This window comes from Heliconius melpomene, chromosome 8, assembly GCF_056956725.1.
Source record: "Heliconius melpomene rosina isolate 202511_hmr_F chromosome 8, ASM5695672v1, whole genome shotgun sequence".
Classification (NCBI taxonomy): domain Eukaryota; kingdom Metazoa; phylum Arthropoda; class Insecta; order Lepidoptera; family Nymphalidae; genus Heliconius; species Heliconius melpomene.
In genome coordinates, this window is record NC_140396.1 from 5,108,418 (window position 1) to 5,131,831 (window position 23,414).

A 23,414-nucleotide genomic window follows, 5' to 3' on the forward strand; every position below is an offset into this window, starting at 1 on the left:
AAGGATGTGCAATAAGAGAATAATTATAATAAAAAACATCGTAAGTAATATTATTTTATTTTCATAACTTTATTTAACAAATATTATAATTATTTTATTATATTTGTTAAATAAAGTTATTATAACAATATAATTTCTATAAGTCATATTACTATTTTTTAATTGGCAGATTACAATCAAGCTACGTTGTCTATTGGATAACTTGTTATTAAAGTTGTCGTAAGATACCGTACATAATAAACCAAATTAGCACCTAAATATGTTTTTATAAATAGTATATAGTGGAATACACACTGAGGTTAAATTTGTCAACAATAGTATTTTATATATTTTTTTATAAATGTTTATAAAAACAATAAAACGAGAGTGAAAAATTATTTCAAATTTCCCGCCACAAAAAAATTTAATTTGAGAACCCCTATATTCGAAGCGTTGTTGTGAATCCAATATGGCGTTGTCTGATGTTTTAATATTTTGAAGGTACGTCAATTTGACGATTCTATAATGTGTAATCCGGTAAATATCTTGTTTTTAGAAAGTTTACTTGATGAAGATCTTAATTAAGTTATAGTATACGTATTTAATAATGATTATTTAGTCTAGTGAAAGGCTTACAGTTGTATTGTTTTGTTTGTGATTTCCGATCATTTAGTGAACCATTGTCATACAAAAAAAATAATTTGAATGATTAAAATTGCCTTGATTCGTTGTTTTAAGTGACCACGATGCTATTACGGTGCCGAATTGTTGTATATTTATTTTTTGATGTGGCCGTCGACGTACAAGTCTTGTAATTATAATTACTATGTGCATTTTGGTGATTATTTTGCGATTTATTATTGGTGCTAATATTTAAAAATACGTTGTTACAGAAGTGCATAAGTTTTAATACAAATGGGAGTTAAATAAATATATAAACCGGTGCCCAAGATAAGCGCCAGAATAATTGATTCTATATTTGAGTATATAGTATTAGTCGCCTTGACTATCATGACAGACACTAGACGAAGAGTCAAGCTTTACGCTCTGAATGCTGATCGACAGTGGGACGACAGAGGAACTGGTCATGTTTCATCATGTTATGTGGAGAGATTAAAAGGGACCTCATTATTAGTAAGGGCTGAGTCAGATGGCACCCTTCTCTTGGAAAGTAAAATACAACCTGATACAGCTTATCAGAAACAGCAAGATACTTTGATAGTTTGGTCAGAAGGAGACAATTTTGACTTAGCCCTAAGTTTTCAAGAAAAAGCTGGTTGTGATGAAATTTGGGAAAAAATATGTCAGGTAAATATAAATATTGATTTAGTGAATAAATTATTCTAGTTGGAATATTTTAATAAAAATACATTTCAATTTTGTTCATAAGATATAAAAAAAATGGTTTTGTATATTACCATTTTATTTATTTACAAAAGTATTCACTTTTCCACCATTCTTAGCAAAAATGTACTTTCAAGTGCACAAGTAACCTCAAATATTCTGTTTATATTTAAGGTACAAGGAAAAGACCCATCTGTTGAAATAACACAAGACATAGTGGAAGAATCAGAAGATGAAAGGTTTGATGATATGTCTGATAGTGTTCAACCTGTGGAACTGCCCGCATGTGAAATGGGTAGACTGGAAGATATTAGTGAACTAATGAACAGTTGTCTAGTATCACCAGCCAGGAAAGATAAACTAGCTGCTGCCTTAGACAGTCAACATTATATTAAGAAACTATTAAATCTCTTCCATATGTGTGAGGACATTGAAAATATTGAGGGATTACATCATCTCTATGAGATATTTAAAAGTATATTTCTCCTCAATAAAAACACACTTTTTGATACAATGTTTGCAGATGATACTATTTTTGATGTTGTTGGCTGTTTGGAATATGATCCCAGTCTACCCCAACCGAAAAAACATAGAGAATATCTTAGAGAGCTAGCTAAATTTCGAGAGGCCATTCCTATTAAAAATAAAGACTTATTGGCGAAAATACATCAAACATACAGAGTACAATATATTCAGGATATTGTTTTACCCACACCTACAGTTTTTGAGGACAATCTGCTAAGCACATTGTCCAGTTTTATATTTTTTAATAAAGTAGAAATAGTGAAACTCATAGAGGAGGACGACAAATTCCTAACAGATTTATTTAAACTGCTAATGGACGAGAAGACACCAGATGGTAAAAGGCGAGACTTAGTTCTATTTTTAAAAGAGTTTTGTAATTTTTCGCAGAATTTACAACCACAAGATAAAGAGACTTTTTATAAGACATTAGTTACATTGGGTGTCCTGCCAGCTTTAGAAATAACATTAAGTATAGATGATCAGAAAACAAAGACTGCATCTATAGATATATTAACATATATTGTTGAATTCTCACCCTCTGTTGTGAGGGATTATACGTTACAACAATCAAATAATACTGAAGAGGTAAGTAAACATTTTTTAACAAGTATATAGTTTTATGCTACTAGGTTTTGGCTGTGACTTTGTCTATGACCTTAAATAGAATTAAGTAATCAAGGGATTGACCATAGGTACAGTGGGTTACATTAAAATTATTAATATGATATAAAATAATAATGGCCTTTGGCCATAATTTCACTATCCACCAAAAATAAGTTTGTACATAAATATTTTTTAATTTAAGTAAAATAAATATAAATGGCAAAATTTTTCTCTTAAAAATTACACTACTAATGTTTATTTTGGTGACATTTAAATTGATCAATATTTAGTTTTTACCTGAAAAAAGTATCTACTTACAACACACATGTGCTGTTGTTTGAACCTATGTATAATCAATTAATCATATGGACCGTTTATTTTGAAAGTGGTGTAAGTCCATTTTTGAGAAAAATGAGCTATCACGTAATTCATGCTTAATTTAATGTAATTTTTTTATATATAACTAGTCCTAGTTTATTTTCTCAAAAAAAACCCATATTTTGAACAACTTAAAATCAGTCGGTAAATGAAATTGCATAATCATCGACATACTAACCTTTAATTTTCTCGAAACAAAAGAAAATGGACTTACACCACTTTCAAAATAAACGGTTCATATGGTTATATTATTATATATTTCATACATCTGGTCCAATATCCAAACCTAGAATACCAAGCAAAGAAGAATCCTATATGCAGAAAGCTATATTAAAATTGTTATATAATATTATTATTTTTCTTAATAAAATTCCAGGAACAAATGTTATTAAACATAGTGATAGAACAAATGCTAAGGGATCAAGATCCAGAATTGGGTGGTGCGGTGCAACTTATGGGTGTTCTACGTATACTCCTTGACCCTGAAAGTATGCTTGCGTCAGTCAATAAGAGTGAAAAGGCAGATTTTCTTAACTTTTTTTATAAGCACAGTATACAAACGTTAATAGGTAAGTAATATTTTGGTTAAATATTAAGATGAGGGCTGTTGTGGTGCAGTGAGGCAGTGCCTGATGGCAGTGCCTGATAGCTGGATTTTGCAACCTTTGGTTTCACATTTGGACTTAGTTTGTATACATATATATATCAGGTTATCACATCTTATTAGAAAACTGAACAATTGATATTTTCGGCAAAAAATATATTCTTGATTTTAAAAGAAATTTTACATTTTTAACTTTATGTTGCTGTATTTATAAATTTTAGTGTGTAGTCGTTACGCAATAGTTAATTACAATTGGTCTATTCCAAAAATAACACTCAAGTAGCAGTGTAATATATCGATCAGTGGTTTTTTGTACCTACATTCAACAAAATACCTGTTGAGTAGTGGAACTCAAAGCTGCATTTAATCTTAAGTGAGCAGGAAAATGAAAATAATTATTTCTTATCCTTAGCAGGGAATGAAACCCCAACTATCGTGCTTGCATTGTCAGATTCTGTTCAATTTTTATTCTTCATTACATTGTATCCCACATATAATAGGTTGGGCAGAGGAATCTAGTGTTAAGACAGTCTGTTCCTCAGTTTCCACTACTCAAGAAATGGCGTGTTGTGTGGCGGAACTCAACGCCGCGCTTTGCCTTGTTACTAGAGAGAGAAAACGATATTGTTAATCGAACCCACAACCGTCGCATTTACAGTCGCATGCTTATGCATCTGTTCCATAACTGCTTCATGTTTATGCTAGTCCATGTTATATTTAAATGAATATTTAATAATATTAAATGTTTCAGCGCCATTACTTCAAAACACAACAGGGGAGAAGCCTTTAAAAGAAGACTATCACACAGTGCAGCTACTGGGCCTAGTGCTTGAGTTACTCTCCTTTTGTGTTGAACATCATACATACCATATCAAAACTTGCATATTGAATAAGGTAAATTGTTTTTTTTTATTAATTATGGATAAAATTCGAAGAAATTAGAGAACAGAGTGCCTTAACACTAGGTTCTCTCTGCCTACCCTGCTATATGCGGGATACAGCGTGAAGCTGAAAAAAAATTATTAATAACTTAAAGAGAAACTTAACTTAGAGATTTCTTTAAGTAATAACCCCACCTTTTTCAACTATTTTTGTCATTTTATATTTCTGTATGTTTTATTTTGTGCAATAGAGAATATATATATATATATATATATATATATATATATATATATATATATATGTAGGCATCATTTTATAATTTTTTATTTGTAAAACATAAAAAATGAGAATTCCAATTATTAAAACAAAAATTCAAAGGCATATTTGTCTTGTCTTATATTATTTATTTATTGTTTACCTTATAATAAATTATTATACATGAATAATGTGACACTCAATATATCTCTAATCAAAACATAATATAATGCAAAATATGTTTTATTGAAAGTTTCGTTTCATAAGACTATAATAACATAATGTATATGATATTGAGAAAATGACACAAGAAATACAACTTATATTAATAAATGTGTAATTAATAATTTATATAAATGTTTTGTAAATATAAAACAGAAATATAATAGTTGATCTTAGCCAAGGTTGCTTTGCTTATCATTGAAGTACATATAAGATGAAATAAATCTTTTTCATGTGATATAAATCAATATGGTAGCAATTTATTGTATAATTTTACTTGAATTTAATAGTTTCATGTTATATCCCGCATATATTAATGAATAATGAGGGAATGTAGTGTTAAACACTTCACTTTCCGTTTGGTTTTCGAGACGCGTGTTGAATGGCGGAACCACGCGCTTTGTTTTGTTACCAGAATGAGGAAAATGAAAGTAATCATTGCACCTTGTAGGAATTGAACCGACAACAGTCGCGTTCACCGTCGGACGCTGCGTCGCGTCATGAGGGCCTAAGCATTTACCATTCTTGCATAGCTTAAGCACTTGTTGCTTCTATTGAAACACCAACATTGATTCCCATTTTATGTTTGTTGAATTTTTTTTTGTATTTTTAAGGCAATGTTTAAAGATTATATTTTATTTTGCTTATTACACTGTTCAAGAATACATAGAGTACAAACATGTATGGAATTAATGTCTATTGAATGTAATGCAGGATAGCTGCCAACTAATGTAATAGATTGTGATTGTACCATTGATTTTGAAAAGAGCATCTGTTGAGTTTCTTACCGGCTCTTCTCAGTAGAACTGCCTACCGAACCGGTGGTAGCCTTTTGTTCATTTGTTCATTTGACGATTCAAAAGTGCTTATAATAAGTTTATTTGAATAAAGAATATTTTGAATTTGAATTTGAATTATTCTTTATTGTACTAAAACATAAGAAAACAACATTAAAAATATTTAGTTCACAAAGGTGGAATTATCTCTATAAGAGATCTATCGAACTAACCAGTGGAATTGTAATGTTTAAGTTATATTTTTAAAATGATATAATTAATATAGTTATACATATTTTTTACTATTACAGGACCTGCTCCGTCGCATACTGGTTCTTATGAGATCCATGCACACGTTCCTAGTTCTCGGCGCGCTCAGGTTTATGAGGAAAATAATAGCGCTCAAAGACGAATATTACAACCGTTACATAATAAAGGGGAATCTCTTTGCACCAGTTATAGATGCTTTTCTTAGAAATAATGGCAGGTCAGTATTTTCATTTACATATTATTTATATTTCCTTTTTGTATATTGTTTGTCTATGTTTAAACTTTTTCATAGATTATTGTTTAATTGGTGCTTTAATATTCTTTATTTATTCCTTTATCTACAAAACTAGTTTTTGACACAGCAAACCATTTTTTTTTGACACACAAATTTTTGACATTCAAAGAAAAAAGGAAAAAAAGGCTACATTGTAAATGAAAAAATCTGCAATGTCTATAATATTTTTTCTTATATAAGTCACTTTTGCGTGTCAAACTTTTATTTTCAGATATCATTGTACTAAAATTGAATGTTGATCACAAAGGTTAATTTTAAATGAAATTCTTATAGCAAAATGTGACTTTTATGTGTACTATAATAAAAATTGTCTAAATCATACACATGTGTAATATATTAACACATTACGTTCCAGGTATAATTTATTAGATTCTGCCATATTAGAATTATTTGAATTTATAAAATTGGAGGACATCAAATCGCTATGTTCTCATGTTGTGGAAAACTATGGAAAGATCTTAGAGGATGTTGAATATGTACAAACGTTTAAGGCTTTAAAAACACGATATGATCAACACCAGGACAAGTTAAAGGAAAGGGATAGAGGTAAGGAATTCATATAGTGGCTTTTATGTGAATGGGGCCATGTGTGCCATAAGACATGTACATTAGTAACCATTATGGTTTATTGAATGAATTGATTATCTGTATATAATATAAACTCCCACCTATTTTAATTTAAATATTTTTAAGTATGCTAAGTATTTTTACGTAATTTTAAGTAAAAAACTGTTATAAGAAAGCTTTCTATTTTGTAGAGTTCCATACCCAAAGGGTAAAATGGGACCCATTACTAAAACTCCGCTTTTTAAACTATATCTCGTGAACTGTGATAGTTAGACAGTTACATTTTTACCCGTGATGTTATTCTGTTGCCCTGTATAACAATAAATACAAAAAAAAATAGAATAATGCAAATATCTAAGGGGCTCTATAATACAATGTGATTCAACTCTTCATTTATCATGAACCATGCCAATTATAATATGAGATTAGTCAGGAATATTAAAGATCAACACATTTATACGCTTTTTCGTCAAATTGGGAAAAATATAATATTCTAATCTGTGACCAAAGCTACAAACTGAATACTAGTTCTTAATATACATATCTTATTTCTAAAAACAGTGATATACTACCACCATTCGTTGTTTGTTTAGTAATTAAAAATATTAATGTAAGGAATGTGGTATAATTACGTTCGTATTTTTTTTTTTATTGTTATAGCTACTTATAATGTTTCCCAAGGAGAATGTCGATAATTTGTTCAGTCGTCTATTCTGTACAAAAAATGTAAATAATAATGAGACTAACAGTATTATTGTAACCTTGACATTCTTTTTGTGCCTTTCATTCACGTTTAAGAATATTAGTGTGGCATGTCGTAATGTTACGTAACGCGGTTATATTTCGTAATTGATTCAAATTGAACGTGATCTTTAGAGATAGCGATTCGATAGCCTACATCCTTAATGATAAGTATAATTAGGTAAACATAATTTTAATAAAAACAAATGTGTATTAAAAACAAGTTTTTTTTAATAGTCTAATTTTTTGATGATAGGCGCTAAAAATAGGGCTATTGATTAAATCCATAGTAAAGACACATATATTCAAAATGAGATAATAAGAGGAACCAATTTGCTAACGCTAAAGTTTGGGCGTGTTGTCAAATATAATGTTGTAAAATCTAGGGCATGGTTGACCTTCAAGAATATGATTGGGATGATACTGCAGTTATTATTATGAATTGCATTATGAACCCGTTAGTGTGACGCTAAAAAGACCTGTATGCAGAACCTAGTGTCAATATACTCCATTGCTCACTTTCAATACAAATATGTTAAGTGGTGAAACTGAATGCAACTTTGTCTTACCAAAGTGGAGAAATGAAAATAAATACAATCATTCATCAAACCCGACATGGGTTTTTTATTACGTTTATAGCTGTGACTGTTCTACTATTATGTCATTTAATAATAACAATTTGAAACGTCTAAATTGCAGTATCGGGCAGCGTAACGGTAGCGGAGGCGGTGGTCCCGTCGCTCCTGCGCACGCGCTACCGTCGCGAGGCGCGCCAACCCGATGACGAGGAGGAGATGTGGTTCAACGACGACGACGAGTTGGAGGACGACGCGCCGCTCGACGCCGCGCACGCGCCCCACGCGCACCCACACCCGCACGCGCACGCTCACCCGCACGGGCACGCGCACGCGCACCACGCGTTGGACGCCATTGGTGATTATGACACATGTACTTGTGCATCCTGCAGTTGACTATAGATGATTGCGCAGATTTCATTTAGAGATTTTTATAATTTTTGATTATTTTTTTTCCAAGTCAACAATGCGCAATAGTTTAGAAAGACTAACATCAGAGCGAGATCAAAGATTTTAAAAAATTATTTAATAAAAAGTATTGTATCAGGTAAAATATTGACTTCAAATTTTGTCTTTATGTTCACAAGTTAGTGTTATTTCTTAAATAAATGTTTTGTTCGAAATGTATTCTAAACTTTAAATTTGTCTGTCTATTCTCATTTACAGCAGTATTTGTATAAGAAACTATTTTTGCTCTTCAAAAGTTTAATATAAATAATTTGAATTAGTAAATTCTGGACATAAATTTATTATTTTAAAAACTTAATTTACAGGTAAAATAGTAGAGAAGAAAGTATGTTCGAGCACTGAAACGGTGAACGGTCCGTCGCGGGTGTTGTTAAACGCCGCCAAGCCGCCGCACACCGACGTTCAGGTATCCACGCCCAGATTACTCAATAAGGTAACTGTTAGTTCACTCACAATATTGCTTCTATATGGAGAAACATAAGAAATATATATATTTCGATAGGTCACTATGTATAAACGGACATATCAAATAAGAAATTTTTGGGAAGAACGGAATAAAGGTTCGTCTTGCTTTAAAATAAAATAAAATTATAAACATAAGTATTATAGTATACACTTTATAATTATTCTTTTATTTTCCTTTTATTAAGCAAGATGAACCTTTATTCTGTTCTCAAGTAAACTCTCTCTTCGACATGTCCGCTTACACTTAGGGATCATTGATTTGTATATATTTTATAATGGCCTCAATGTATGGGGGAAATACTAAAGGTGATTTGGTGTGTGTTAGTAATAACATTGTATTTAGTCTTTTATTTTTGTTTAAATAAGCTTAATAATTTAATTTTTGGTCTGTGGTGGGAGATTGTCTCTAAATATAAAAATGAAAACAAACCAATAGTATGTTTTAAATAACATGGCACTTTTTGATTTGTAGTATTGCATGGAAATAATGTTTTTTTTGCTTTTGTATGTGTGTTGTCAATTACTTAAATGTTGATGAATGGATGTTGACATAAAACAAAACAATTACATATATAGTTTTATAAGAAAACTAGCGACCCTCTTGCGGCTTCGCCCGCTTTAACTACTGGATTATTCATGTAATGTATGTTTGCAAAGCACTTAAGATAATGTGAAAATTAATTAAACCCTAATGCAACCCGCATTTTTGTAGTTTCAATGAAGATTCTCCAATTCTTTTACACAGCAAGGATTTTTTAGTAGGTACCGTAATTTTAAATCTGCGCTACTAATCTTTTCAAGTACTTATTAAAATATATTTAAATTACTATTTTTAGATAGTTAAATGACTATTTTTAAACGGAAGAATTTATAAACAAAAACCTACCTACTAATAACTACTACAAAAAATGTGAAACCAAATATATCGCGCTTAAATAATACATTCAACTCCAATTATCCAAAACGTGCAAACGCATCTAACTAAATCTTCGTTGCTATAGAGGCAGCCGGGTTATTTTTTATCGAGCTTGTGGTTAATGCTGAAGGGGGTATTCTGTCCCTGATGAAAAGCAAGCACGACGTGGCTGCCTGTGAGGAAAATTAAATAGAATGCATGTGCCGAGAATCGAACCCGGGCCGCCCGCATGGCAGGCGAGCATTTTACCACTGAACCACCGATGCGTGTAAGGCAGGCGGGCGCGGCGGACGCATGGCGAGTGGCGAGCCGTTTCGCAGCAAGGATTGTTTTGATATTGTAACAACTTCTAAAGTACTTATTAAAATGAAAAACAGTAAAAGACAGTTTTGGTCTACATTAAATGGCCAACGTAACTAATGTACTTATTTATATGCTGAGAGTAAGGGATAAGTGAAACTTGAGTAACATACAGCTGATGTGTCAACGGCGGGATGTGTCAACAATTAAATGCGTTTTTCTGTAAAACTATTCGCAATTTCGAAATATTGTAAAAAGCAAATTTTATCCTCGTTTAACTTAGAAATTTAATAAAGTATTTTAAAGGATAAGGATTAATACCATTATGGAAAAATATCCCTCACAATAAAAAATATATTGAAATTATTATTTTTAGACAGAAAAATGATCACTACACGTTATTCTTAAAAGATACGAATATGCCGTCGCGGACTTTTTTGTAGATCTTATTAAGAGGAACAATACTCCAGTACATTTTTTTCATGTAGTACTTACCATTAGAGCAGCGCATGCGCGAAAGTGTCTCAACGGGTAGGACTTTATACACATTTATCGTATTTATGTTAATTTACATAAGAATGTACAAATAATAAACTATATATAAACCTTCTACGAAAAACACTCGACTTAATGGTGAAGACCGCATCAAAATCCGTTGGATGGTTTAGAAGAAGAAGAGTTAGAAACAACAGACAGACACGAAAAGCGACTTTGTTTTATAAGATATATATATAGGATATTATATCAATATAATGTATATGTATTTAAACAAATTTAATAAGATTGGTTGTAACTTGTATTAAGTAAACAATTTTGAAGACAAATTAATTTTACATTAATATTCATTTTAAATCTGCTTTATCTAAATCCTCTAATTAGTTTTAACAACTTTAAACAGAAACTTAAAATTACTTTCAATTTTATAATTGACTCTTCTAATCGTAAAAGAAATAGTCTAATATAATTCTCACATTATTATATTCAAATTCAATAGTTAACGTAATAAAAATTCAATTTATAATATATTTTAGCTAAACACTAGACACGTGGTCTATTGTACCTTTTTTAATTTTTATGAAAATTATTAGTTATAAATGTATTTTCTTTTTTATATCCTAGTTATACTTGGCTTAATACTGGATATAATTGATTTCTAAGTATGTCAACATTAGAATTCTCACATTTTTAATCTAGACAGATGTTTGAGCACTTATTCCAAGTTCTAATCACTAATAATAATATTTTTGTATACAGGGTCTCGTAGACTACGACGGTGATTCAGACGAGGAGGAGGAAGCCAGTACCACTACTACCGCCACCACCACCACAACCACAACCACTACCACGAGTACGGACGAGAGGGACGCCAAGAGACCGCGCCTTGCGTAGTCGCCCACACCTTGTATGTAGATACAAGTGTTTCAAGGAATATATGTAAATGTCTCGCTATACTGTGTCATGGATTGCCGGATGGTAAACGGTCGCAGGTTCAGGTTTTGTGAATTTTTTGAGGTTTTTTTTGTTGTATACAAGTGGCAAGTTTGTTGCGTAAGCCTATTTGTGTGTCGATTGATGTTTATTCACATAATAGTTTTGTCTCAAAGAAATTTTAATTATTTTTATTTCGTTACTATTTTTTGAATTGTCGTTTTTTTGCTGGTGGAATAGCTGGTTGCAAATAAATATGTTTACGTAACATTCTTATGCTAAAATCAAGGCAGGTTAAATTAAATAAATTTGACCACAATCAGACGAAATTTGGACTAGATATAATTAAAATAAAATTAAAGTTGGAATTGTCCACGTTTGTAAATACGAGTGAGGCGATCACTTTATCTAGAATATATTGTGTAGTGTTATTGTAATTTCGGACAGTATCGAAATACACTTTAGAACAAATCCGGTCGTATATGTATGTAAAATATGAAATTTTAAAGGTTGACTTATGTTTCTGAACTAACAAAGTACAAAGGATATTGAGTGGGGCTTACATTTTTTATGTCAAAAACATTTATGTATATGTTATAAGTCACAACGAGATATAAGGTAATACTTGTGGAATTGCTGTGTCTTCATTTGATTCTTACACAATTAAACTCGCCATTGTTAGTTTTGCACAATTTTACTTTAATTACGTTCCTTTCTTCTTAGTTGAGCTTTTCATGATTTTATTTTTTCAAGCATGGTTTGAGAATCATTTCAAAATGTTACATTAACAATATTAAATGTGAAAAAATAAATAGTTTTATTTACTACATAAATTGCCTTATACAACAAGTGTTGAAATTTTTGCCAGCAATGTGGAACCAATTAGCTCAACTTTGAATTTACAATATATTAAATAGAAAATGTTGAAATGGTTTTTTTCGGTATAATTTATTTTGCTATCAAATTATTAAATTGATAACCACAATAAACATAACTTATTTAAATTATATAGTTAGAATCGATTAAAGTTATTGAAAATATATTTGATAGTATGATAAATTCTTTTTTTTTGTCAATTAAATTTCTAAAGAGCTCAACTAGCATGAGAAACTAATTTTCTCCCTCCCTCATTTTTACAACTTCCATATCGCATGTTTATTTGGATCTCATAGAATTAGCATTAATGTGTAATTAAATATATTATTTTAGTGGCCATTAAATATAAGAAAATGTCGCTATTTACAAGAGAAGTAATAAAACTGATTTGTTTAATTTTTTTCAATGTACAGAATATAATAAATATCTTTATAAGACAATGATATTAGATTGTATGTTTTATTTTATTTGTATTGTACGTGAAACGAGTGATTTCTTTGATCTATACAATCGCAAAATATTTTAAAAAATAAAACAAATTTGGGTAAAACATCAAGTAAAACATTATTTGCGTAAAATTATTGTAGAATCGTTTTTTTTATAAAATTTTTGAATATTGACCTAATTCATGGACACTGTTACACTAAAGAATTAGACGAATTTGTAAACAAAATAGTTTTATTTTAGATACAGATAAAATTAGCTTAACTTATGGGGAATTTTATAGATCAAATAATTCTAATTGAGTTATTCAAATAAATTTTCGAATATTAGACATTAGTTAAACAATTTGTTATTTGTAGAAATTATTGACCGCTACAGATTTAACTTTTTTATTTTTTTTTATTTATAATTTAATTTGGTTTGTACAATTCAACCTGTAATAAATTCTCGAGATCCAAATATTTATGCTATTTTTAAGAATATTGATGATTGAAAATTATTAATTTAGTTTGTTAATCGCCGTATCGTGCTACCGACTGGAAAACTATATAATTGATTAGAATATATATTATATTTATTTTATTTAAAAGCGTATATTTTCTTTGCAGTTAAGTGATTTTCTGTCGGTAATACGTTTCTACATCTTCCATTATAAGAAGTTCTTGTTTGTCTTCTCTTGTTTCTACTCGCTTCTTTATTATTGTATGTATAATGTGTATGTGATAAAAAAATATCTGATTAAGAACCGTTTTATTTTATTATACTTATAATATAGTTTAATATAATTACTATGTAAATAACATTAGGTTTCATATAGTATTCATGTCGGCGATCGATTTTGTCGTTTTGCTATTATGTTAGAATTCTTAAAGGTTGGAGCGTTTGCATATAGATATATTATTCAGAGTTGTATGTATGTATTGGTAACAATAATACGTGTGCATTATTATAATTTACAAGTTATTTTGATTTGACAGCTATGTAAAATTTAATATCTAAGTATAGCCGATGATATTTATAAGGTGTGTGTTAAATAAGATACGCTCTAAGAGCTTAAATGTATCTGAACTAAGTACTTTGGTCGGTGATTTGATGATTCCACTTGTGTGGAACTGACATCATAGCAACATGCGATGTAAAAATAGGTCGCCGTTTATATATTAATATATTAATCCGATCCCAGAGGCCGTTTAGGTCTAAAAGATGTTACGCACATTGAGTTCTACGAGAAACTTTTGATAAGTGACTAAAATTGCTGTATAATCATATAATGTGATTACAAACATTCTTCCCTATTATTATACTTCCTTATTTTTAATACTTATTGGACTTGAGGATTTGAAAAGTAATTTTAGTTGCAGAGTGATTTGTTTCTTCATATAACTAATGCGCAGATTCCGTGATTTGTTCGGCCTCTTAATATTAGAAATGTTCTAGGGATTCAGAGAAATGTCTTTTAATAGCATTATTTTTTTGTAATGAGAGTCATTTCGGATAACTTCACGTCTAAGGGTTTTTAGAAATATATCTTAGAAGTGAAGTTTTTTTTGTTAAAAAAATGCACATCTAATGTTAAGAGTCCAAATTTGGTGACTGTGTTATATAAATATCGACGCAGCGTCGTTAGGGCACAATAATATTATTTTATGCAATTTGCTCGTATTTCAAGCATGAATGTAAAAATTACAAATTGGATGCATGTTCTAAAAGAATCGTAATTTATTTGGTGTGTAATTTTTCTTTTTTTTTTTGTAATATACGTGATATTTTTGTGTGATTATTTATCGGCAGATCTAACCGCTACTGTACTGTATGTAAATTTGTTTAAGATGCATGCAAATACATATCAATTTTATATATTTGACAAAATAACATTGATCTCTGTATTGATAAAAATTGTTTAAAGTAATCGCGCCAGCGTACGATGGTCACACTGAATATTTGAACAGGCAACACTAGGTCATTTTTATACGATAAAACTAATTCGTGCCGTGTTGAAACTAATTTGGACATTTTTATACTATACATAATAAGGTTGTTAGTTATTGGAATACGAAAACTGTTTATACGACATGCATAGTGATCCCTGTACAAATATTTCGCTATATCTCCCCCCCCCCCCCCATACATTTGTTGATTTCATTTTCGACGTTGTGAAATGGCGTTCGTGTAGTGCACAGTTATTGCGAGACGAATATTTATTATTACATACGTGGAATGGGTGTGTCAGATAATTGTAAATAGACGTTTTATTGTAATACTTTATTTTGTACTCTGTCAAACATCCACGTGTCTAATACCATCTAGCTGTCAATTAGATTTGAGTAAATCTTTTTTATCTATATTCCTTGAAATGAAATTCCCGTACGAAAAGATTTCTAGATGAAAGTAGGACTAACGAATATTTTTTATCTGTCTAGGTGGGTGACCATCAAACTAATTTATACACAGAAAATTAAATAGATTTACCTATTGGCAAGTTGTGTAAAATAAATAAGCTTATTATAATGCTATTATTATGATGTCACTAGTTACGTAAGCAATATAAATATAAGGAAATACAATGCGATATTTAGTGTCTGTTTTATTTGTGTTTGAGTTTCCTTTTTGTGTACATACACTTTGTTTTAATATGATTATTCAAATTAATATATTAAAGAAAGTTGAATTCTAAAAGTATACATTGTTACAATTGTTAAATAAAAAGATTTTTGTGTCTGACACTTATAAAGTTTAATAATAAATATTTCAAATTAAAGCTAAATCATTATGATTTTCTTGATTATTTTCTTGATATGAATTGATCATGATGATTCAACAGTTTTTTTGCAAAAAGTGAATGTTTATTATATTTGCATTGCATTATAGCTAAAAAATAAAGAATATTTCTCATTAATAAAGATACATCAAACAAAAAAACTTCAAATTAGTAAGTACCTACATTTATATAAATGTATATTTTTTAAAATATTATTTATTTATTGCTGTCATTATTAACAACTTCAGTTTTTAGCTTAGAAGCAAGAGCTCGTCGTAGTTGCATTGCGTCTGAGGGCGGCGGTAATGGGTTCCCAGCGAGCGCTGCTTGGGCAATGCGCGCTGACTTCGGTCGAGAGGCTTGGAGACCTAGAATATTGGTTTAATAATTATTACTTTTAAATTACCCTAAATCTTATTAAATGTTCGGAAAAGATATTGATGTTTTATGACAATATTTTTTTAGATAGGACCTAGTTAGATCTGTTAACCTTGTGTTTTTTATTTCTAAAAAATCCTAAATCAAATCTGAATAGTTATAAATATAATTTTTGATACCTTCAGATTCATTCTCGTTTTGCGCTGCACCTAAACGCTTCTCTCGTACTTGTTTCTTTAAACTGAGCAGTTTGTCGCGTTGTTGTTTTAAATATTCTTGTCGAGCTTTTATTTCCTCGTCAGTTACCTACAAATTGTTTTATTATGTGTGATTTAAGCTTAATATAAAACATTATTTGAGTTACATTAATTAATTTCACTTAAAACTTTAGTTTTACAAATAAATAATAAGAACATAACTTTGTTAAAATGAAAATCATTTCATAGTTCTACTACAAATCATTTTATACATGTATACGTAGGTATGGTATAATTTTGAAAAATAAAATTATTAGGGGACTTTAATTTCTACATACAATATAACTGAGGGATGAAAAATAATCAAGAGAAGTGTGGTGCGCGTGGAGTAACATGAGATTTTCTTTTACGTTTCTGTTACCGTTTTCTTTTTACTTTTGAACTACGGAGGAGCAAGCTGCTAGGAAAAATTGGTTTGGACAAAATCGATTTCCTGGTTTAAGGGATGGGATAATTTCGATTAGAATATTCTTCGGTTGAATTGAGAACCTCCTCCTTTTTGAAGTCGGCTAAAAATAGCAAATCGAGAAAAAAATATAATGGTGGTGGTGGTGGTAATATGATTTTTATTTGCTTTGGAACCCTTCATAGGCGAGCCAGATTCGCTCTTGGCAGATATATTTTAAATACTACTTTTATTTTGCTAAGAGTAAAATAAAACTTTAAAAAATTTATATAATACACATAGAGAGTTAAATACCTCCACTTTTTTTACTGGTAATGGAATTTCTTCTTTTTGTATTATCTTTTCTTTCTTATTATCTAGAATTTCTTCTTTTTTATCGATGTGTTGCAATTTTGTTATCAATGTTTGTTTCTCAGCCACCACCTCTTCGGGCGGTACTTTGATTTCTTCTTTTACATCGATGTCTTGTAATTGTAATCTGCAATGGTTTAAAGGTACAATAAACAAAAAAAATGTCTCGAAAATTGGTCGAATTGGTCGAAAATTGAAAATTGTCGGCGGAAAGTTGGGAACGGAGTGGTTTCACACTACGTTTCCTTTGCTCAACACATTTGCGAGTTGCCAATTACAATATTAATTATTGAAAAAATTTACAATAGCCTTTGGTTACTAAATTAAACCTTTCAAAAGTAATTATATTTTAAAGGAATATTGCTTTTTTTTAACTTTATTTATTTCTTCTCTTCTACCTATATAACACTTATTTATTTTACTCGTTAAATATCTTCTCGTTTACGGATCAGCGACATGGAAATATACAATAGTAAAAAAATACTTTTTTATTTCAGTCATGACATCATCGCAGTCTGGCCAGTCCGAGTCCCCATCACCAGGTGATGATTTTAAATCATCCGTTTGCGTAGAAAACAGGTTGGGCATAGTTCCAAATCTCTTCTCTATGAGTTCGAGTGCCTATTAATAATATTTAAAAAAAGTTTATTATGTCTATTCCAATTATAGTAAAAAAACTTATTGCTATTTACTTTCTTGTAACAATATAATATGCGAGGCCAGTTATGACACACGGAACAGGCGTGCGACTGTGAACGTGACAGGTCGTGGGTTCGATTCCGCTCGAGGAAGTGAAAAATGTAATATTTTCATTTTCCTCCCTCTTAACGAGGCAAAGCACGACAGAGTTCCGCCACTCAATGCCTCCAAATTTTGCTCGAAAGTGGGTAACAGAAGTGTGTTACTGGAAACGTACGTACGGTGCTATGTGTAGGGTGCAACGTGAATTTAAAAAAAACTATATATTTTTTTTTTATATTATACAAGTATTTTAATTGTTGCTAATTTAAACTTATGTTCCTTTTTTAATAAACTAACCTGTAATTGCAATTCAACATTCTTATGAGTCATCATCTTAACGAACATTTCGTAGTCGTTGGCGGCCCATATCTGTTCGAACAGGCGCTTGTGGAAGTACGCGGGCAGTCCGGCCAAGTCGTGGGCGGAGAGACGGCACGCCGCCTCAAATTGGTCTGCTGTTATACCAATGTCATCCATAAAGGAACCCAGCATCACGTCGACCTTAATAAAATTTTAAATAACTATATAATTAAAAATGATTTATTATTTTTAATCTGGTAAAACTTCTTTGTAGGTATGTTAAATAGTTTAACGAAATTATATATGACGGGTCTGAAGTTAGGCTTTCTGTACTATTGCACATGGTTTATGAAGAAAGTCACTCATAAGAGAAAATAAAAAATCTAATCTACGCAGCTATCTATAGCTAACTTTAAGGCGGCCACGTCTTTGTGGATCGTACTATAATCTAAGTGCAAATAAATATGTCCTAAGTTTTTTCTAAATATATGCCACATACCAAGTTGCGGTACTCATCGTGTATCTTCTTGTATTCGGGACGATCAAGTACTTCTCCATCATCAGTAGGTTCAAAAGCTATAACATGTATTATTTCTATATAAGTACTTAGTGGTAATATCTTTATAGAAGATAGTGTATAAACTAAGACGTTAAAATTAGAATTAGTCTGATACAATTCTAAATGATTTGCTAAACTACAAACCTAATTTTAAAGCGAGTTGCAGTTCGCAGAGAGTAAGTGAAAGAGTGAACCTAGTGGTAGTTCACTATATTCTCCATTTTCCGTCTATTTTCAAAATAATTGAATGCAAATAGGAGAACGTTAGTATCTTTCATCTTTCGAACGTCTGTCCCACCACGGGTTTATTAATTTATATGCAGTTCAGCAGTTCTTTGATGATGGCGTTCTAATTTATATTTAATTTACCACTTCGGGGTCTTTTTTACACATTTTCGTAAAAGAACAGGTAGCAAATGCAACTTCGAAAATCTTACAACTCCTTAATCATATTAGAATTTTTTCCAAAATAGAATTATAGATGTTTGTTGCGATTTTCTTAATTATTAACGTTATAATTTTATATAATACAATGTTTTTGTCTACATTATAAAGCCACGACCAAATTACATACTGCGACACTTATCGAAGTAAATCAATAATACGTAGTATAATTTTTTAAAGAATAAACAAATAATTTATTTTTATTTTTTATACAAACGAATACTTACGGAGTGATTTTTCTTCAATGAACGTTTGTAAAGGTATATTCCATACAGGGCCATGTAAAAACCCCACAAGGGAATCAAATACCCATGCATTATTTTCTAAGTTATCCATAGTTATGTACACAATCTATTACCTCAAACACCGAGGGCATTACTAAATTATACAGAATAGTTAACACAATTACCTTGACATTAAGCTTGTATTTGTACTTTTGTTGTTATGGTAACCATCTTTTTTTGCTTTTATTGCAACTTTTGGAGAATTTAAATCGTAAATCATATTTAATGTAAGGTACCTATGATACCAAACAAAATATTTGAGAATTTATTGGTGATTTTAAATATGTACTAAAAAAATCAGCTTCATGTATCCCGCACACAGCAGGGTAGGTAGGAAACCTAGAGTTAAGACACTCCATTCCCCACTATATATGTACAAATTTTATATATTGGTAATATCGATAGGTATCGTACTGCTGTAGTTATTAAAATGTAAATTTATTCTCTTTTAGGTATGTAGGTACTTTATATATTATTTTACTAGTGGCTGATGGCCATCTTGGTTGCGTGTATTTTATGCTCATTAATTAAAATTTAAAGTTTTAAAATTTCGTGGTTTGCAGTGTCAGTGTTAAGTGGTGGAACCCAACGCCGCATTTTGTCACAGTTTAAATACCGAGTTCAAATGTACATCGATCTTACAATTATCTCGTTTACAGTCAAATGCTATCTCACTGTACCACAAACCAATTTTCAAAAATTTTATTTGTTAATAAAAATTTCCTACCGTACGGTGCCATAATGAGACTGAGGAAGCAGAACATTAAAATAACAACAAAAAGATATTTTATTTATTGCTAAAGAAATAATTCGTAGCTAGCAACATTGAATTGAATTGAATTCTTGGAATATGGCGTTTCGAAGCTAGCAACATTAAGCTCGTAACTAATTATGACATTGACAGTTATTGTCAAATAGCGATAAACAAAGTCAAATTGTTATTACAACAAATTTTAAATTATTTATTTATCAAAGATAATTATGAAATAAACATAAGCAGAAATGTCTAATAATTACAAAATAATTACTCAAGATAATGTTAACGGTGTGAATTTGTCGTTGAAAGTTGAAAACCGTAATAATTCACCAAATTCTCAAAGGTTTACTATATCGTACAAAAACAAGGAAAAAAAATCGGCATGGCCAATAAAATCATTGTTTTTAGCTATTATATTTAATGCACTAGCGCTATGCTATGTACAAATAAGTGTACAAACAATATTAATTATTTTTATAGTGTTGTCTTTTCTTGTTTTTTTCTGGATTACTCATACAGTTCAGTCAGGTCAGAAAATATAGTGTTTGTTGAAAAATATACATTTAGTTTTCCAATATCCTTATTAGAAAGTATCTTCATGCTGTATCCCACACACAGCAGGGTAGGCAGAGGGGCTCTAGTGTTAAGACACTCCGTTCCCCACTTTCTGCCGAATTCTGGAGGCATTGCGGGTTGAGTGGCAGAATTCAACCCCGCGCTTTACCTTGACACCAGAGCGAAGAAATGGAAATATAAATAATTCATCTCCTCAAGTGGAGATCAAACCCACAACCAGTTGGTTTTGCAGTCACACTTTGTGTCCCTGCCCCACGACTGGCCTCTATACTTCAGAATAAATAATTTCAGTTATATAAGCATCGGAAAGTTTTATAAGATTTTTTTTATTACAGAGAGTATATTAGTCATTCCAACTGTTGGAGTACAAAGTTCAATTAAATATGTTTGTGGAAGAGAAGATTATTTTATACCATGGTCAAATATAGATGATGTCATAATAAATGAAGTTATAAAATTGGTAAGCAGTTTCCAAATAAATTAAGCTTACATTGAACATTGAGTGGTGAGTTGAATTCTGTGCTGTTTTAGACTACCACCATTCAAATGAATATAATTAGAATTTTAAGAATTTAAAGCAAAAAACAGAGTATATGAATGCAAACATGCACAGCTATCTTGTTTTTATTAAAAATATGAAATAATTTAGTAAATTATTCAATTTATATTGAAATTCCTTAATTTGTTCTAGAATCGAGTTTTATATTTTCTCACTTTAATAGTCAGAACTGGGAATGCAGGAGGACAGGATACTGAGTCTACTAAATTAATACCATTATTCAAGGTAAATACTGATGGTACACAACATATAATAGATTATAATATAAATACGAGAATAAGTTTAATAGTTTCTTTTAATTGTTAGTATAATTTTAACATTATTTGAAGTCTTATTTACACACTGAGAAAAGGAAAATATTTGGAAACTTCTTCTTCTTCATGTCATATGATTGGATTGCTCAAATTGTGGTTTGTTAATGTCACTCTGATTTGGAAACTAATAATGGTATACATATGCCAATGTCTAATCTCTTTTTACTTCAGATGTCTTGGAGTTGGTTGCAAGGGAATTGAGTGCTAGTCTAACTACATAAAAATTTTAATTTTTAAGTCTCATTATAGTATACAATTTTGCTGTTGTAGTTTTAATTCCCAGTCAGGGAAAGGACTCGTTACTTATTAATTTTTTTATTTCTTCACTCTGGTGCCGAGGTAAAAGCATGGTGTTCTGTTTTGCCACTTGTGATGCCTTGAAAATTCAACGGAAAGTGGGGAAGTCTCAACACTAGGTTCCCTCTGCCTACTCTGGAATACAGTATTAAGCTGAATAAAATATATAAGTTTCACATTACTTTTATTTATTATAATAGTATATTGTGTTTTTGTTTCAGTACACCAAACCTCGACTATTAATGTTAGAGACTATTTACTCAGAACTGCAAGCATTGCTGACAGTTTCTTCAAGAGAATATAAGGACATGGGCACTGGAGATGTACAATAGTATAATATGGTTGACAAATCGTGGCCATCCTGATGTCAGCTGTGCTGATTTGATTTGGTTTTCTTACTTTTGATTATTTTGTTCTCGAGTCGATAATGCCCAAAAGTCAAGAGCCTAACATCAAGGTGGCCATAAAGTATCACCCGTACTGTAAACTATTAAATTATTAGATAATGCATTTACTGAAATAAAATAGAAATAGTAGTTTCATTTCTTATAAATAATTGTGTAAGACTGGAATACTTTTCATAAGTATACAAGATTTAAAGAAGATTTTATTTGTGAAAACTTCATTGTAATTCCAAATATTGAAATAAAGGTATGTACTAGTTTAGCTTACTCATGGACTTGCGAGTCTGGATTACATATTTTGTAGACATGCTAAAACTATAAATATAATATTAGGCACTACTAATTAATTAATTATGTAAAAATACCTTATCAGGTGGGTTATTTTGTTGTAATGAGGGAGTGTTTGACTCTTAGCAATGGTTGTGAGTTCATTTCCCACTTTAAATAAGACAATTTTTATTCCCTCACTCATGTAGCAACAGCTTAGGGTATGCAACTTAAAATGCTGATTCTCAAATAAGGACAGCAGAGATTGAAATGTTATACTAGGTTGTTACAAGATGTAAAAATTTAATACATTTATGCCAATTTTTATATGGTTGAGTAAATTGTGTGTAATTTTTTTTTTATTATTGTGTTCACTTCTATGTTATTTTTTGAATAATTTACTTTTTAATATTTTTTATTATATTTCTAATAAATAAAAGGCAACAGAAATTATATTAAACAATGTTTACAATAATACCTACAAAAAATGTAAATGTTATTAATAAATTAATAAAATATAATGGTACATACTAAATTTTCTTGTTTAATTTGGCATATAGACTGAAGAGAGTAAAGTAAAAATTTTAAAATTATATACATTCGATCTTTCGCCGAATTCTGGAGGCATTGCACGTTGAGTGGATGAACTCGATGCCAGACTGTTGCCTCAGTGCCAGAGCGAAGAAATGAAAATATGTATTAATAACCAAAAAAAATCGAACCCAAACCCGTCGCGTTATAGTCACATTCTTTTGCGCCACGATGGCCTCTATATCAAGTAAATCTTACAGAAATTAATCCAACATGCGAACATTATGTGATATTATAAATTCAAATTTTACATCCATC

The 23,414-nt window shown here is 30.4% G+C and overlaps 3 protein-coding genes across 7 annotated transcripts; 2 read left to right on the top strand and 1 right to left on the bottom strand.

Annotated features, from left to right (window-relative positions):
- The first annotated feature begins 368 nt into the window (after positions 1 to 368).
- On the top strand, positions 369 to 15,484 carry LOC146536813 (serine/threonine-protein phosphatase 4 regulatory subunit 3-like). Of its 4 annotated transcripts, none has more exons than XM_085189048.1 (10): positions 369 to 480; positions 873 to 1,287; positions 1,498 to 2,433; positions 3,206 to 3,398; positions 4,185 to 4,327; positions 5,880 to 6,055; positions 6,489 to 6,679; positions 8,141 to 8,374; positions 8,790 to 8,917; positions 11,420 to 15,484. In XM_085189048.1, exons 2-10 carry the CDS (start codon positions 991 to 993, stop codon positions 11,552 to 11,554), a joined length of 2,433 nt encoding a protein of 810 aa, XP_085045174.1. In that variant the 5' UTR covers positions 369 to 480; positions 873 to 990; the 3' UTR covers positions 11,555 to 15,484. The 4 variants fall into 4 exon arrangements, with proteins under 4 accessions (XP_085045174.1, XP_085045172.1, XP_085045176.1 ...); XM_085189046.1 differs by having other exon boundaries at positions 437 to 516; XM_085189050.1 differs by having other exon boundaries at positions 437 to 516; positions 8,790 to 8,890.
- On the bottom strand, positions 14,648 to 19,841 carry LOC146536814 (uncharacterized). Of its 2 annotated transcripts, none has more exons than XM_085189052.1 (7): positions 19,517 to 19,841; positions 18,604 to 18,680; positions 18,102 to 18,305; positions 17,548 to 17,684; positions 17,007 to 17,190; positions 16,229 to 16,355; positions 14,648 to 16,039 (listed from the first exon to the last, which is right to left on the bottom strand). In XM_085189052.1, the coding sequence occupies exons 3-7, from the start codon at positions 18,294 to 18,296 to the stop codon at positions 15,888 to 15,890; spliced, it is 795 nt and encodes a 264-aa protein (XP_085045178.1). In that variant the 5' UTR covers positions 18,297 to 18,305; positions 18,604 to 18,680; positions 19,517 to 19,841; the 3' UTR covers positions 14,648 to 15,887. The 2 variants fall into 2 exon arrangements, with proteins under 2 accessions (XP_085045178.1, XP_085045177.1); XM_085189051.1 differs by lacking the exon at positions 19,517 to 19,841 and adding an exon at positions 19,335 to 19,508.
- Positions 19,842 to 20,281: 440 nt separating this feature from the next.
- Positions 20,282 to 23,100, top strand: LOC146536815 (uncharacterized). The gene is made up of 4 exons (XM_085189053.1): positions 20,282 to 20,676; positions 21,060 to 21,184; positions 21,416 to 21,508; positions 22,116 to 23,100. Exons 1-4 carry the CDS (start codon positions 20,394 to 20,396, stop codon positions 22,224 to 22,226), a joined length of 612 nt encoding a protein of 203 aa, XP_085045179.1. The 5' UTR covers positions 20,282 to 20,393; the 3' UTR covers positions 22,227 to 23,100.
- Positions 23,101 to 23,414: the final 314 nt, after the last annotated feature.

Excerpts from the sequence above, each read along its gene's own strand:
- LOC146536813 (XM_085189048.1), top strand. The coding sequence starts at position 991 with ATGACAGACACTAGACGAAGAGTCAAGCTTTACGCTCTGAATGCTGAT. Across the intron at positions 2,434-3,205 it reads AATCAAATAATACTGAAGAG|GAACAAATGTTATTAAACAT; the intron begins GTAAGTAAACAT and ends ATAAAATTCCAG. Across the intron at positions 3,399-4,184 it reads CAGTATACAAACGTTAATAG|CGCCATTACTTCAAAACACA; the intron begins GTAAGTAATATT and ends TAAATGTTTCAG.
- LOC146536814 (XM_085189051.1), bottom strand. The coding sequence starts at position 19,443 with ATGGATAACTTAGAAAATAATGCATGGGTATTTGATTCCCTTGTGGGG. Across the intron at positions 18,306-18,603 it reads ACGATGAGTACCGCAACTTG|GTCGACGTGATGCTGGGTTC; the intron begins GTATGTGGCATA and ends AATTTTATTAAG. Across the intron at positions 16,356-17,006 it reads TACCAGTAAAAAAAGTGGAG|GTAACTGACGAGGAAATAAA; the intron begins GTATTTAACTCT and ends AACAATTTGTAG.
- LOC146536815 (XM_085189053.1), top strand. The coding sequence starts at position 20,394 with ATGTCTAATAATTACAAAATAATTACTCAAGATAATGTTAACGGTGTG. Across the intron at positions 20,677-21,059 it reads TACTCATACAGTTCAGTCAG|AGAGTATATTAGTCATTCCA; the intron begins GTCAGAAAATAT and ends TTTTTATTACAG. Across the intron at positions 21,509-22,115 it reads AATTAATACCATTATTCAAG|TACACCAAACCTCGACTATT; the intron begins GTAAATACTGAT and ends TTTTTGTTTCAG.